Source organism: Mustela erminea, chromosome 4 (genome assembly GCF_009829155.1).
Source record: "Mustela erminea isolate mMusErm1 chromosome 4, mMusErm1.Pri, whole genome shotgun sequence".
Lineage (NCBI taxonomy): Eukaryota > Metazoa > Chordata > Mammalia > Carnivora > Mustelidae > Mustela > Mustela erminea.
Genome location: NC_045617.1, coordinates 82,503,975 through 82,515,320, shown reverse-complemented (window position 1 = coordinate 82,515,320; position 11,346 = coordinate 82,503,975). Strand labels below are relative to the sequence as shown.

Sequence of the window (11,346 nt, the reverse complement as noted above, 5' to 3'; positions counted from 1 at the left end):
GATATTGTTAGAATTGCACACTGGGGGGGGGGGGGGAAGAATTGAACCCTAAAATGGAATACCAAAAGGAAATTTTGGTGCAATTAACTACTTTCATTTGGCAAATGCTCAATAAATTGCCATGAAGCTATCATAAAGTGGAAGTCATCTCTAAAAGAATATTCATTTCTAAAAGATATTCCCTCTGCCCATTTAGGAGGTTAAAAGGCAATTAGATAGCTGTCATGGTAATAGTGGACCTTTCTGAGAATGTTGGTACATTTGTCCAGAAAGCCAAACTCAGGGACATATAACTGTCTGTGTGTAGTCTCTTCTAAAATAACTGGAGGAAAGAGAGAGAGAGGAAGGAAGGAAGAGAATTTCCTCCCCAGTTTTCCGTAGTACATTTCCAAGGCTCTGAATCAAAATCTCCCAACTTCGTTGAGTTCAAGTCCTGGTGGTTTGTCACTTCTTTGATGATTTCATGTCCTGGTGGTTTGAAGGTCTTCGAGAGTAGAGGGGGGCAGAGGGGATTAAATTTAGTTGTTTTACTTTCCTACTTCAGCATGTAACCAAGACACAATCTCGTCTGATAGAGAAATACCACCTTTGTGTAAAGGACAGCTTTCCAGGTACAAGAAAAAGACTGACCTTGCTCCAATCAGTGGGCGTACTGTAAAGCTTCTGACTCTTCATTTTTCTTCCCTACCTTGGATTTGGGGGGAAGCAACTGTTTTCCTCAATAAATTCAAATCCATGTTTACTGGCCCAAATTCCCTGTGTTCCTTTAAACTCCTGAACAGCTAGTACCCTTACTTAGCTTGAGCAAGGTTTTCAAAAACTGGTTCAAGTACGGGAGATTGAGAAATGTGAAAAGAAAGCAGCCTTAGGCAACTGGCATAACATTCGCTTCATTGTCTTTGTTGGAAACGTGGGATGTCACCGCTCCTGTAATCCTCTTCAAACATAACTACCATCTTGCTGAACCTCGCTGGATTCGAAGAGGCTTTGTCGTTATTTTCTCCTGAATTTGTGGGAAAACCAAAGTTCCCCTGGTCCCATGGTCAAAGTCAAGTTAAAATATCAAAGTGATGCGTACAGGGGATAGGAGGTACCCCCTGGAAGGTGAGCCAGGGCAAGAATGGAGATGCTCAGCCCTCTCTAGGGGCGCGATCAGGCGCTCGCGTCCCAGCTATTTAACCACGCGGTACTGCCGGCAGCCTGCCACGACGCGGAGCCTGGGTAGCGCGGAAAGGAGTGCGCTGCGGCGAAGGACGCTCAGTACCCCCGGAGATGCTCTAGCTGGAGGAAGCCAAAGTAGAAACTTTGTATCCACAGATAGACAGAGGACCTGTGCAGAAGGGGAGAGTGTGACCCTCCGTAGTAGCGCCAACTGGCCGTCATCTGTCGTGGGCGCGGCGGCTGCGTGGGCACCTCCGCTCCGCTCAGATTGAGAGCGCGGGCCGGCGGAGCCTGAACCAGGTGCGGGGCAGGGCAGAGCGGCCCTCCGCAGCTCCCGCGCGCCTAGGCGACGAGGAAGACTCGGACCTACACGACCACTTCCCGCCTCCAGGAGGGCACATTGTGGCTCTTTGGATGAAGGTTCGCTCTTTAGCCTCCAGAGAAAACAAAGGCTACTCCTCTGAAACACCCTGGGAGGGAGGGTTGAGTTGGGGGCGGGAAGGGTGTTCTGCGCCACCCGTGAACCTAGATCGCCAAAGGCTCTAGGAGCCGGCCCAGCTCAGCAGGAGGCAATATGGACCCTAAAAAGACTTCCATAAAACTGGACTGAGTGGTGTCTTTGTTTTGTTTTCATTTATTTTAACTTTCTTTAAAGTCGACATTGTACTTAAACTCTTCGGTCCCTCGGGACACCGCGCCATTTATAAACCGAACTGAGACTTGGAGCCTTTACGCATTTATTACTCTGGCAAAAAACCAAAACCTCAACCTGGAAACAATTTGTCATAAATATTCACTTTTTGAAGACAGATATATCTTTAAGGGTTCATTTGTTGGCAGTTTTACAACCTGGGAATCGATGTCAGAATTTTTGTTGTTTTTAAACTGGGTAATAACTGGAGTTCGTGATGCACGCTGCCTTGTCCTTGGTTCTGGGCTCTCAGTGTTCCCCAGTTCTGCCCACGCCGCCCTCTCAAGTCAGGCCCACCACTATTCCTGTAATGCCCTTTCCACCCCCTGATCCAGTCACACCGACAGTGTTGTCTCGATTCATCCCTAAACTTGCGGGACGGAGGACTCCACTGTGAAACCCTGCTCCCCAGGGGCTGTGTTGGGAGTGGGGAGTGCTTCGAGAAGGATGAAGAGCGTCGCGGGAAGCCCTTTCGAGCCAGGAGAGCTCTCGGCAGGAAAGAGAACAGCGATGTATGTTTCACAATTGAAACTCAACCTTTCAACCGTCTAAAATAAAACACAAAATCGCAGCTTCCGTTTTACTGTTTGAAGAGGCAGCAAAAGTCCTCTCTGACTTCCTGCATTCCCCAATGACTCCTCTTTCAGTCAATAAGTCCTCGTCCCAAAGAGTTGCCGTAACTTAAAAGGACTTCAGGCCGAGGAGACCCGTGGCTGCAAGGGATTGGGTAGGGCCTCCTGGACTCCTCGAAAGCAGCTCTCACCGGGAGCCGCCGGAGGCAAGGAGCGAACAGCGCTGATGGAGCAAGTTTGGGTGGAGGACTTCCAAGAGCAAGTGTCAGGATCGAACGCTAAAGAGGCAGGAGGGTCCGACCCCAGAGAGCGGAATTGAGGTGTCGAGGGCGGCGGTGGGCGGGCTGGGTCGGAGGAGGCGCATCAGGGCGGTCATTACCGGCTTCAGCCATTGCCAGTTCCCCGCAGAGGAAACTCCTACGCGCCCCGCCGGAGTCTCCCGACTCCCTCGACTTCCTGGCTGAGGTGACACGGATACCCTAGGGGATTCCTGGGGAGAGCGGTGTTCCTCCCGGCCCTCACCAGAAGCCGAGAGCAGATAATCTGCCCCACCTGGCCACTCCCGGACTCACACACTCTCAACCCTCCAGTCTGAGGCCGGGGCTCTCCCACGGGACCTTTGCCACCACGCATCAAACTTCTTTCTCTCCCCAAGTGCGAGAACCCCCACTTTCCCCCTCCTGCACTCTTCCCTCCCTCTCTGCCTTTTCTGTCTCTGTTGGTTTGCTTCCCTGTCCAGCTTTAGCCTGGGAATCCTGCTTCTCTTGGTGCGAAGCCTCAGGGCTCAGGCTCTGAGTTGAGCAGTTCACCGCACGCTTGGCTACCAGCTCGCAGCGGGGCAGCCGGGGGAAACACGCCGGTAGCCCCTCGGGCCCAGTCCCTGGCTCCCCATTGGCCCCCCGGTCCCCGCCCCCTCTGCGGCCCGGAGTGGCGTCAGCACGCCAGTCCAGCGTGGGGTTTAAATGCCCACTAGCGGGAGCCCGGGCGCTTCCATCCCGGAGCGCGGTCTGGGTTGAAATTGCCGGGGTGGGAGGGGAGCCTGCGAGCGGGATCCCGAGCCTCTGAACGCGCTGGCCACCGCTCCGCCGCCGATGACTCGGGAGCTCGGGTCCAAGCGCCGCCCATGCAGCATCACTGCGCTCCACCGACCCAGAGTTGATGAAAAAACACTTACCCGTCTTCGCAGCGGGGAGCCATGAGCTGTCTGGATGTTATGTACCAAGTCTACGGTCCTCCCCAGCCTTACTTTGCAGCCGCCTACACCCCCTACCACCAGGTAAGTGTCTCTCCCGGGGCCGGGACCTTGGAGATGGATGGTGCGCCCCTGCTTCCTGGAGCACCGCCTGCACCCCGGGGTCCAGGGCACCTCCGCACTGGTCCGGGGCGTCCTACCAGCGGCGGGAGCCCCGGGGATGCGGGGGTCGCCGGCGCTGCCACACGATAGGTTGAGCTTGTCCACTTGCTCTCTCGGGAAGGCAGCTAAACCCTGCTAATGCGTGCCCGGTGCTTCCGGGGAACGATCACACGAGGATCGCGCGAGCGATCTGTCGAACTCCACAGATTCTTCGGTGCGCGCGAGGGGAGATGAGAGCAAAGCTCGCGCAGGGAAAACCAAACTTTGGTCTCAAAGGTGAGAGTGACGAGAACAAAAGCAAAGGCCGGTCTCTGTCTTTCTGTCTAAAGTACAAAGGCCTGCGTTCTCACCCCTGCAAGTTTATCTAAGGAGTAACATTTTTCCGTTTCAGTTCTCAAAAGATCAGGCCAATTAATTCCGGAAACAGAGAATTCGTTACAAAGAGAACTGCTTAAAAGCGTGGGTTTTATAATCTTTGCTCTGCAAAGTTCTGGGGACTACTATTGGGGTGCAATTGACCTGGCGGGTGCGAGCGTCGGAGATAGTATTTCGCCTTTCTAGAGCCTGCGTGGCTGCATCAGGCTCTCCTGTCGTCCACCTGTAAGAAGACCCCTTACCCCGTTTCAGCAAACTCTTGAAGTTTCGATTATTTCAATTCCTCTCTTCTCCGGACTGAATCTGGTAGACCAGTTTTTCTTCCCGCGTCTCAGCCAATATTGTCGAAACGGAAGACCGTAGTCCAGTAAGAGAATAAGATCACACACCCAGGGAGCCTTAGGAGTCGGAAGCAGGTTCCAAAGTGAGGGCCTGGACTCCTCCTGTTCAAGAGAGACTGAAATACATCCCACCCTCCCCCGACCCGTCCAAGTTTTTGCCAAATTTGACTGCGAATTCAGAATGTCCATTCGAAAACTTCCTGATGCATTAATGATGGCACGTGTAGGTTTTGCTTTTTGCCTTTTCTTTTTACGCCCCTGCCCCTTTTAAACTTTCCATCTAGGACTTTGTTTAGTCTCACGATGTTAATTTAGGGAATCAACAGAGTCCCTCATTATAAGCCAAGCGGGGAATGTGGTGAAGTGGCGATACTTACCACTAAGTAACTCCAGTCTTTTGATTTCAGCGTCTGAGATGGCTCCTTCCCAGGCTGGCACTATTGCAAGGAGGAGAGATGGGTTGGTTTTCTGTTTGGTCCTTTCTCCTCCCTGACCCTGGACCAACCCTACCTATGCCATTCAGTTCTCTGCTCATTTTTGTGTGATCAGCCTGCTTCAAGACCACCTCCGCCCGCATAAATGTCTTAACCCGGCATTCAGTCTATTGCTCATTTCTAAGAAAATATTTCAGCAGCTACATTTGGTTTTTAAAATTACTACAAGACGTCCACAATTTACCAATCCTTACAGCCAAGATCTTCTTCGTTCCTTGTTATTTCCTCAATGTGCCCAGAGATGTTGAGGGTCAAAATGCTCATAGTCCTCTGGTTTTTTTCTTATTCAAAAGAAGAGTTCTTTAAAAACTGAGATAGACTTTTAAGTGGACAGTTTATGGGCAACCAGAGAAATATCAGCTTGCGTTTATTCACATGATCCATATCAGAATGTTACGCCACATTTTTACCCCACTAGATTCTTTCCTAAATGGAACTATCTCTGACCTCTGTAGCAGTTCTTCCTTAACATTTCTGTCTGCAATGGAGTGGATTTTGGCATTTTCGTGCTCTCTCAGGACAATGCTTAAATCCTGCATCGTGTGCATCTGCCCTGGAATCTTAGGCAGGGGACAGTCAGGCCCTAACTGGACTTGGGTGCCCTTTATCCCTGGAGCCTGATTTTAAAAATATATCTGCCCCAAGCCTGGCTCTGTGGTTAAACTCCGCTCCTATCCTGGCATCTTCTGGGACTTTTCCCCTAACATCTTCAGAGAGCTTTCCCTGTGGCCTGGCCGCAAGTCTGGGGAGATGGAGACACCAAGAAGGGCAGTTGGCCACTCAAGGAGCACAGGGCTTAGAGCCTGGATGCCAGTTTTCCCCCTGGATACCTTAGGGATCTGAGGGAGTGAAATGGGAACCCAATTTGCCATCTCTTTTGAAATTGACCTCTCTGTTCTTTCTCTCTTGGAGCAGAAACTAGCCTATTACTCCAAAATGCAGGAAGCCCAAGAGTGCACCGCCAGCCCCAGCAACAGCACGGGCAGTGGCAGCTCCTCCTTTTCCAGCCAAACTCCAGCCAGTATCAAAGAGGAAGAAGGCAGCCCAGAGAAAGAGCGCCCACCTGAGGCCGAGTACATCAACTCCCGCTGCGTCCTCTTCACCTATTTCCAGGGGGACATCAGCTCTGTGGTGGACGAGCACTTCAGTAGGGCCCTGAGCCAGCCTAGCAGCTATTCCCCGAGCTGTACAAGCAGCAAAGCACCCAGGAGCTCCGGGCCCTGGCGGGGTGAGTGAAAGGCCCACTTCTAAGGGCAGATACAGAGCCCTCTAGGCCTGGGCCCACCTAGGAATGGCAGCCAAAAGAATACTAGGTGTCAGAGAGGAGGTGAGGACAGGTCTTGTGGAGAGGGTAGGTAAAAGGAAGGAAGAGGGGAAAAATCTCTCCTTTGAAGAGGCAGAGCAGAGCAGAGACCTACAAAAACCACTAGCCTTGGAACTGAGAGACCTGCGTTTTCCCATGGGCCCTGCATATCCTAGCAATATGACCTTGGGCAAGTCTTTTAACCCTTTTGAGGTCACTCTATTTACCGGTCTTCAAAATTAGAATAATATCACCCTCTTAACTGTACCTGGAGATGGCTGTCTGGCAAATAGAAAAATGTATGTAAAAGTGCTGTGGGAATGTGAAGCTTCCAGCATTGTCCCAAGCCACAAGGAAGGTCTTCACCTACAACAACCTCCAGGGTGCTTAGCAGTTCCTGCAAATTTGCCTAGAGGAAAAAGTCCTGGATTCCACTGGAAGCAAAACCTGCTGATGAATGTCTCTTAAAATGTATGTATGTATGCTTTTTGCCAGGCTTCAGCTGCTTAGCAAAACTTGATGCAGAAAATGTCTTTCAGTAAGCAAGTAAAGTACCAAAGAAATAAAAATTTAGGTACAGCCAAAACATCTCTAAGGGCTTTCCCCAAACACATCCCCTCTTTATTGTTCTACCCTTCTCTCAAAGCACTGCTTTATCTAGCCCGGGACAATGATTTATTGGTCAAGTCAACTAAATCTCCCTTCTATTCTGAAATCTCAATCTCCTTTTAGTCCCAGGGCGAGGGTGGGGGTAACTATTTTGGGGTAAGCTTTCTCACTAAACTTAATTTTTGATGTGTTGTACTAAGATGAGAAATGAGGATTTTGTAAAAAGAAAACAAATATTACATTGGGGCGGGGGGAATGACAACCCTCATCCTCCCTTTCTCTCTTAAGAGTGTCTGACAGTTTGTGCCTAAACAAGATCCCAGATCATTAGTTTGGAATACAGAACATTCTTTTTATTCTCCAGTTGCCCACGTATTTTTAACAGGAAGACTGTTTGCTACTTAGAATGCATTTTCAACACATTTTTAATTCTCTAGTATGCGGGACAGATGCCTTCCCTAGAGGAGGTCCTGGATCAAGACCCCAGGCATTATATATCTTTCTTTCCCTCCCTTTCCACTAAACACAATAAATTTGATCTAAATGCTGTTGTTCTTTTAAAATGCTTCCCAGGGCTAGGGGTCAGCGGTGATAACTGGCCATAAGAATTATTATTATATTATTATTATTATTCCTGGCTTCCACACAAATATTACTAATTAAAACTTTAAAGATCTTCCCTTTGTGTCCCTCTGCAAATAATACAACTGCTCCTTTAATATGTCCAGTTTATTCTTTCGCTTGAGTTCTTGGAAAAAAATATTTGAAAGGTTTCTAGAAAGGAGGCTAATAATAGCAAGACTTTGAAATATGTCGATGGACTTCCAGTCTATCAGAGGCCTTGGAGGGGCACATTTTCTGGAGCAGGGGAGGCTGAAACGCGAGAGCGGGCAGTGAAATCGCTAGGCGGCTGACCAAGAGTGGGAAGAGGTATCTTTAGCTTGGGAAGAGGATGCGGGCTGGGACAGGGAGGCCGCGTCTACTCCGAGGCCGCCGGGGCAGAACAACCTGGAGTCGGAGGAAGCTCCCTGCGCCCCAAAACTGGAACTGGAGGGAGTGTCTCTCCTTTCTTCCTCTCCCAATCTGTCCTGGGGTTTCCGCACTGGAGACGCGTCTGCAAACTCCGAGGAAGCGGTCCTCCTTCCCAAAGGGTTTCCCCTATTTTGCGGTGCCTCAACCTCGTATTCGCAGGCTGCGGCACCCCCAAAAAGGCGCCGCCCCCGAGGCCGGGCTACAGGTCCTCTCCCCGCCGCGGCTTTCCCGACGGTCGCCGGCCCGGAGCGTTCAGCTTTCCCGCGGTGCGGGGTTGGCGTTTCCATCTCCTCCGCGGTGACGCGCTCCTCTCTTCCTTTCCTCCCCTCCGCCTCGCCGGCCTGCAGACGGCTCCTTCCCGATGAGCCAGCGCAGCTTCCCCGCCTCCTTCTGGAACAGCGCGTACCAGGCACCGGTGCCCGCGCCGCTGGGCAGCCCGCTGGCCGCCGCGCACTCGGAGCTGCCCTTCGCCGCCGCAGACCCCTACTCACCGGCCGCGCTGCACAGTCATCTGCACCAGGGTGCGGCCGAGCCCTGGCACCACGCGCATCCACACCACGCGCACCCGCACCCGCACCACCCGTACGCGCTGGGCAGCGCTCTCGGCGCCCAGGCTGCCGCCTACCCGCGGCCCGCCGCGGTGCACGAGGTCTACGCGCCTCACTTCGACCCGCGCTACGGGCCGCTGCTGATGCCCGCAGCCTCAGGGCGCCCGGCCCGCCTCGCGCCCGCCCCGGCGCCGGCGCCCGGCAGCCCGCCCTGCGAGCTCTCCGCCAAGGGCGAGCCGACCGGCGCCGCGTGGGCCGCGCCCGGAGGACCTTTCGCCAGCCCCGCGGGGGACGTGGCCCAGGGTCTGGGACTCAGCGTGGACTCAGGTAAGCGGGAAAGGGAGCTTGGTCTCCCCGGACCCCTCCTGCCCTGTGTCCGACCCTGGGCTGAGCCCCGGATCCCCCTTAGTTCTCCTTGGAGACCCCAGTGACATTTCGGCCCAAAGGTCTGCATGTCAGGGTTGCGCTTCAGCAGGCAGATGACCCACTGTCGTCGGTGTGGGCAGAAAGAGAAAGAAAGACACTGCCCTAACCTGGCTAGTAGATACAATAGATGATTTTTTTTCCCCCAAATTTAAATAAGCAAGCAAGCAAACAAACAAACAGTTAAAACGGTTCTAGCTCTGCGCTGTTCAATTCTGTAAGCGCTAGCCACACGAACCTGCTGAGCACTTCAAATGTGGCTAGGAAGAATTGGGATGTGCTGTACACGCATAATACACACTGAATTTCAAAACTGTACAAGGAAAAAATGTACAATTCATCTCACTAATATTTATGTTGACTGCATGTTGGAATACTTTCGACACATTGCATATTAACATATTGGGTTAAATAAAATATATTACTAAGATGAATTCTCACCTGGTTCTTTTTACTTTTTTTCCAATGTGGCTGCTAGAAATTTTAGAATTATGCCTGCGGCTCCCATTGTGGTTTTATTGGACAGCGCTGATCTAGAGTACCTAGAGCTAGAAGTGTAGTTCAAAATCTTTTCCAGCTTGGGGGGTGGAAAGGTATTGTGTCCTAGTGACAATTTTAAGGAAAGAAAAATGTGCTTCTGATATCAAACTAATTACCAAGTTAAATGGGTCTCTTAAAATGTAAAAATTAAAGAGAACGTGGTTTCAGTGACTATACTGAGTTTCTGGCTTAACGAGTTGAAATTGAAAAGTACATTCTTCTGCTTCCTTTATTTTTAGGGCATAACCAAAAAATGGTTTATACTATAAACATAATCATTGGCTTGTAGTCTTGCCCACGCGCCCTTTCTTCAGGTGAAGATTTGACATTTCTGTTGGCTTGGCTTTTACTTTCATTCATGCCCTTTAAGTGAATTCTGTGACATTCACAATAAAACAGTGGTGTTTGTCTTTCTCTTTCCTTAAATACCTGTGCCTTCCTGCCCCCAACCCCTTCTCCGTCCCTCTCTATTTCTCCTCTCCCTCTTTCTCTCTCTTTCTTTTGTTTTCTCTCTGTTTTCAGGTTTCCAGCGTCAGGACAAAAGCAAGGATCTGCACTGGTTTTAGACTGCCCACCTTGTTCCCTGTAGGTCTCTGCCTAGTGCCAATTGCTGATGCTCAGAGCTGAAATCGAGTGGGTTTGTAATGGCTTCTGATCTTGGTTTGCAGCTCGTCGTTATTCCCTCTGTGGCACATCCCTCCTGAGCTGATCTGATGGCCCCGGGTTTCCCCTTCCCTTTCCCTTCTGACCAGCCACGGAGGTTCAGCATCTGGGCCTCTTACTTCATGGATGAGGATGTGGGGGAAGGCAGAGACTTCAGACATCTCCACGTGTTGGGAAAACCAAAACATGCATCTTCAGAAACTTTGTCTAACTCGATTCCTTCTGCGGAAAGAGCAGATCCAAAGACTCTGACTCATATTTAATGACTTTGGGGCAAATCACTGGAAATACCTGTGGTGAACTCACTTAGGTGATATGTTGTCTTAAGTTTTCTTGGAAAGAGGAGAAAAAAAGAGACTTTCTGGTGTGAATATTTTCTATGCTGATGTGAATTATGTCATTAAGTAGTGTGACCATCGCTCTCCTGATGTCTGTATCCTCACATTTAAAATGTATTTGTATTTGCATTGAAGACTGTGGTAGAGAAGTAAAAGAGGCCAGTCCCTTCTTCCTCACCTCAAGGCCTCCAGCTCCCTTTGTGCCCACTCTCTCTCTGCAACACCCACTCCAGACACAAAAAGACACACTCTTTTCCTTTGGACTGTGAACATGGAAGCCTCAGCCTAAATGTGAGTGGCAAGTGGCTTATCTGGAGCCATCTGCCCAAGTCTTACTGAAATGCAGCTGTTGTAGGACAACTGTTGAAAACTCCAGAAATACATCGACCAAGGTGGCACTTCCCAGTGTTTGGCACAACAATTGCAATTGCACTGGATCTATTTTGTGTGTGTGTGTGTGTGTGTGTGTGTGTGTGTGTGTGTGTGTGTCATATTTTTTATGGGGAACATTTTACGATGAAAGAAGAAACCTTTCTCTGCCTTCTCTCCTACAAATTCCATCTCTCCTTTCATCCTCCTCTGGATGGGGGCGGGTGGGAGCCAGAGAAGCAGCAAGAAACCCAAACTGTCTCCATGAAGAAGAACCAAAAATCAACATAAGGGAAAGAAATGTCCACAGAGTCTCTAATACCTCATATATTCCTCTCAGTCTCTGTGGTTACCATTTGGTCACTTTCGTTTTGGCACAGGGGAAGGCGTCTGTGCGTGGGCAAAGCTGAAGGTGATGAGGAAGAAGAAATGAACAGTAAAGATGTCTCTTTACTACAGGGTCGCTGTGTTATTTCATGAAAAGAAAATAAATGTCTTAGTCTTCCTTGAGTAGAATAAAATAATTTATAGTA

General features: G+C 50.3%; 1 protein-coding gene across 4 annotated transcripts; it reads left to right on the top strand.

The window, feature by feature from the left end:
* Nucleotides 1–3,411: 3,411 nt before the first annotated feature.
* On the top strand, nt 3,412–11,346 carry VGLL2 (vestigial like family member 2). Of its 4 annotated transcripts, XM_032339713.1 has the most exons (5): nt 3,412–3,700; nt 5,904–6,216; nt 8,280–8,807; nt 9,966–10,028; nt 10,112–11,346. In XM_032339713.1, exons 1-4 carry the CDS (start codon nt 3,620–3,622, stop codon nt 10,007–10,009), a joined length of 966 nt encoding a protein of 321 aa, XP_032195604.1. In that variant the 5' UTR covers nt 3,412–3,619; the 3' UTR covers nt 10,010–10,028; nt 10,112–11,346. The 4 variants fall into 4 exon arrangements, with proteins under 4 accessions (XP_032195604.1, XP_032195605.1, XP_032195603.1 ...); XM_032339714.1 differs by lacking the exon at nt 9,966–10,028; XM_032339712.1 differs by having other exon boundaries at nt 9,966–11,346.

What these genes read in the sequence shown, in the direction of transcription:
- VGLL2 (XM_032339711.1), top strand. Translation starts at nt 3,620, where the DNA reads ATGAGCTGTCTGGATGTTATGTACCAAGTCTACGGTCCTCCCCAGCCT. An exon ending in CCTACACCCCCTACCACCAG is followed by an intron (nt 3,701 to 5,903) that starts GTAAGTGTCTCT and finishes CTCTTGGAGCAG; the next exon opens with AAACTAGCCTATTACTCCAA. An exon ending in GAGCTCCGGGCCCTGGCGGG is followed by an intron (nt 6,217 to 8,279) that starts GTGAGTGAAAGG and finishes GCCGGCCTGCAG; the next exon opens with ACGGCTCCTTCCCGATGAGC.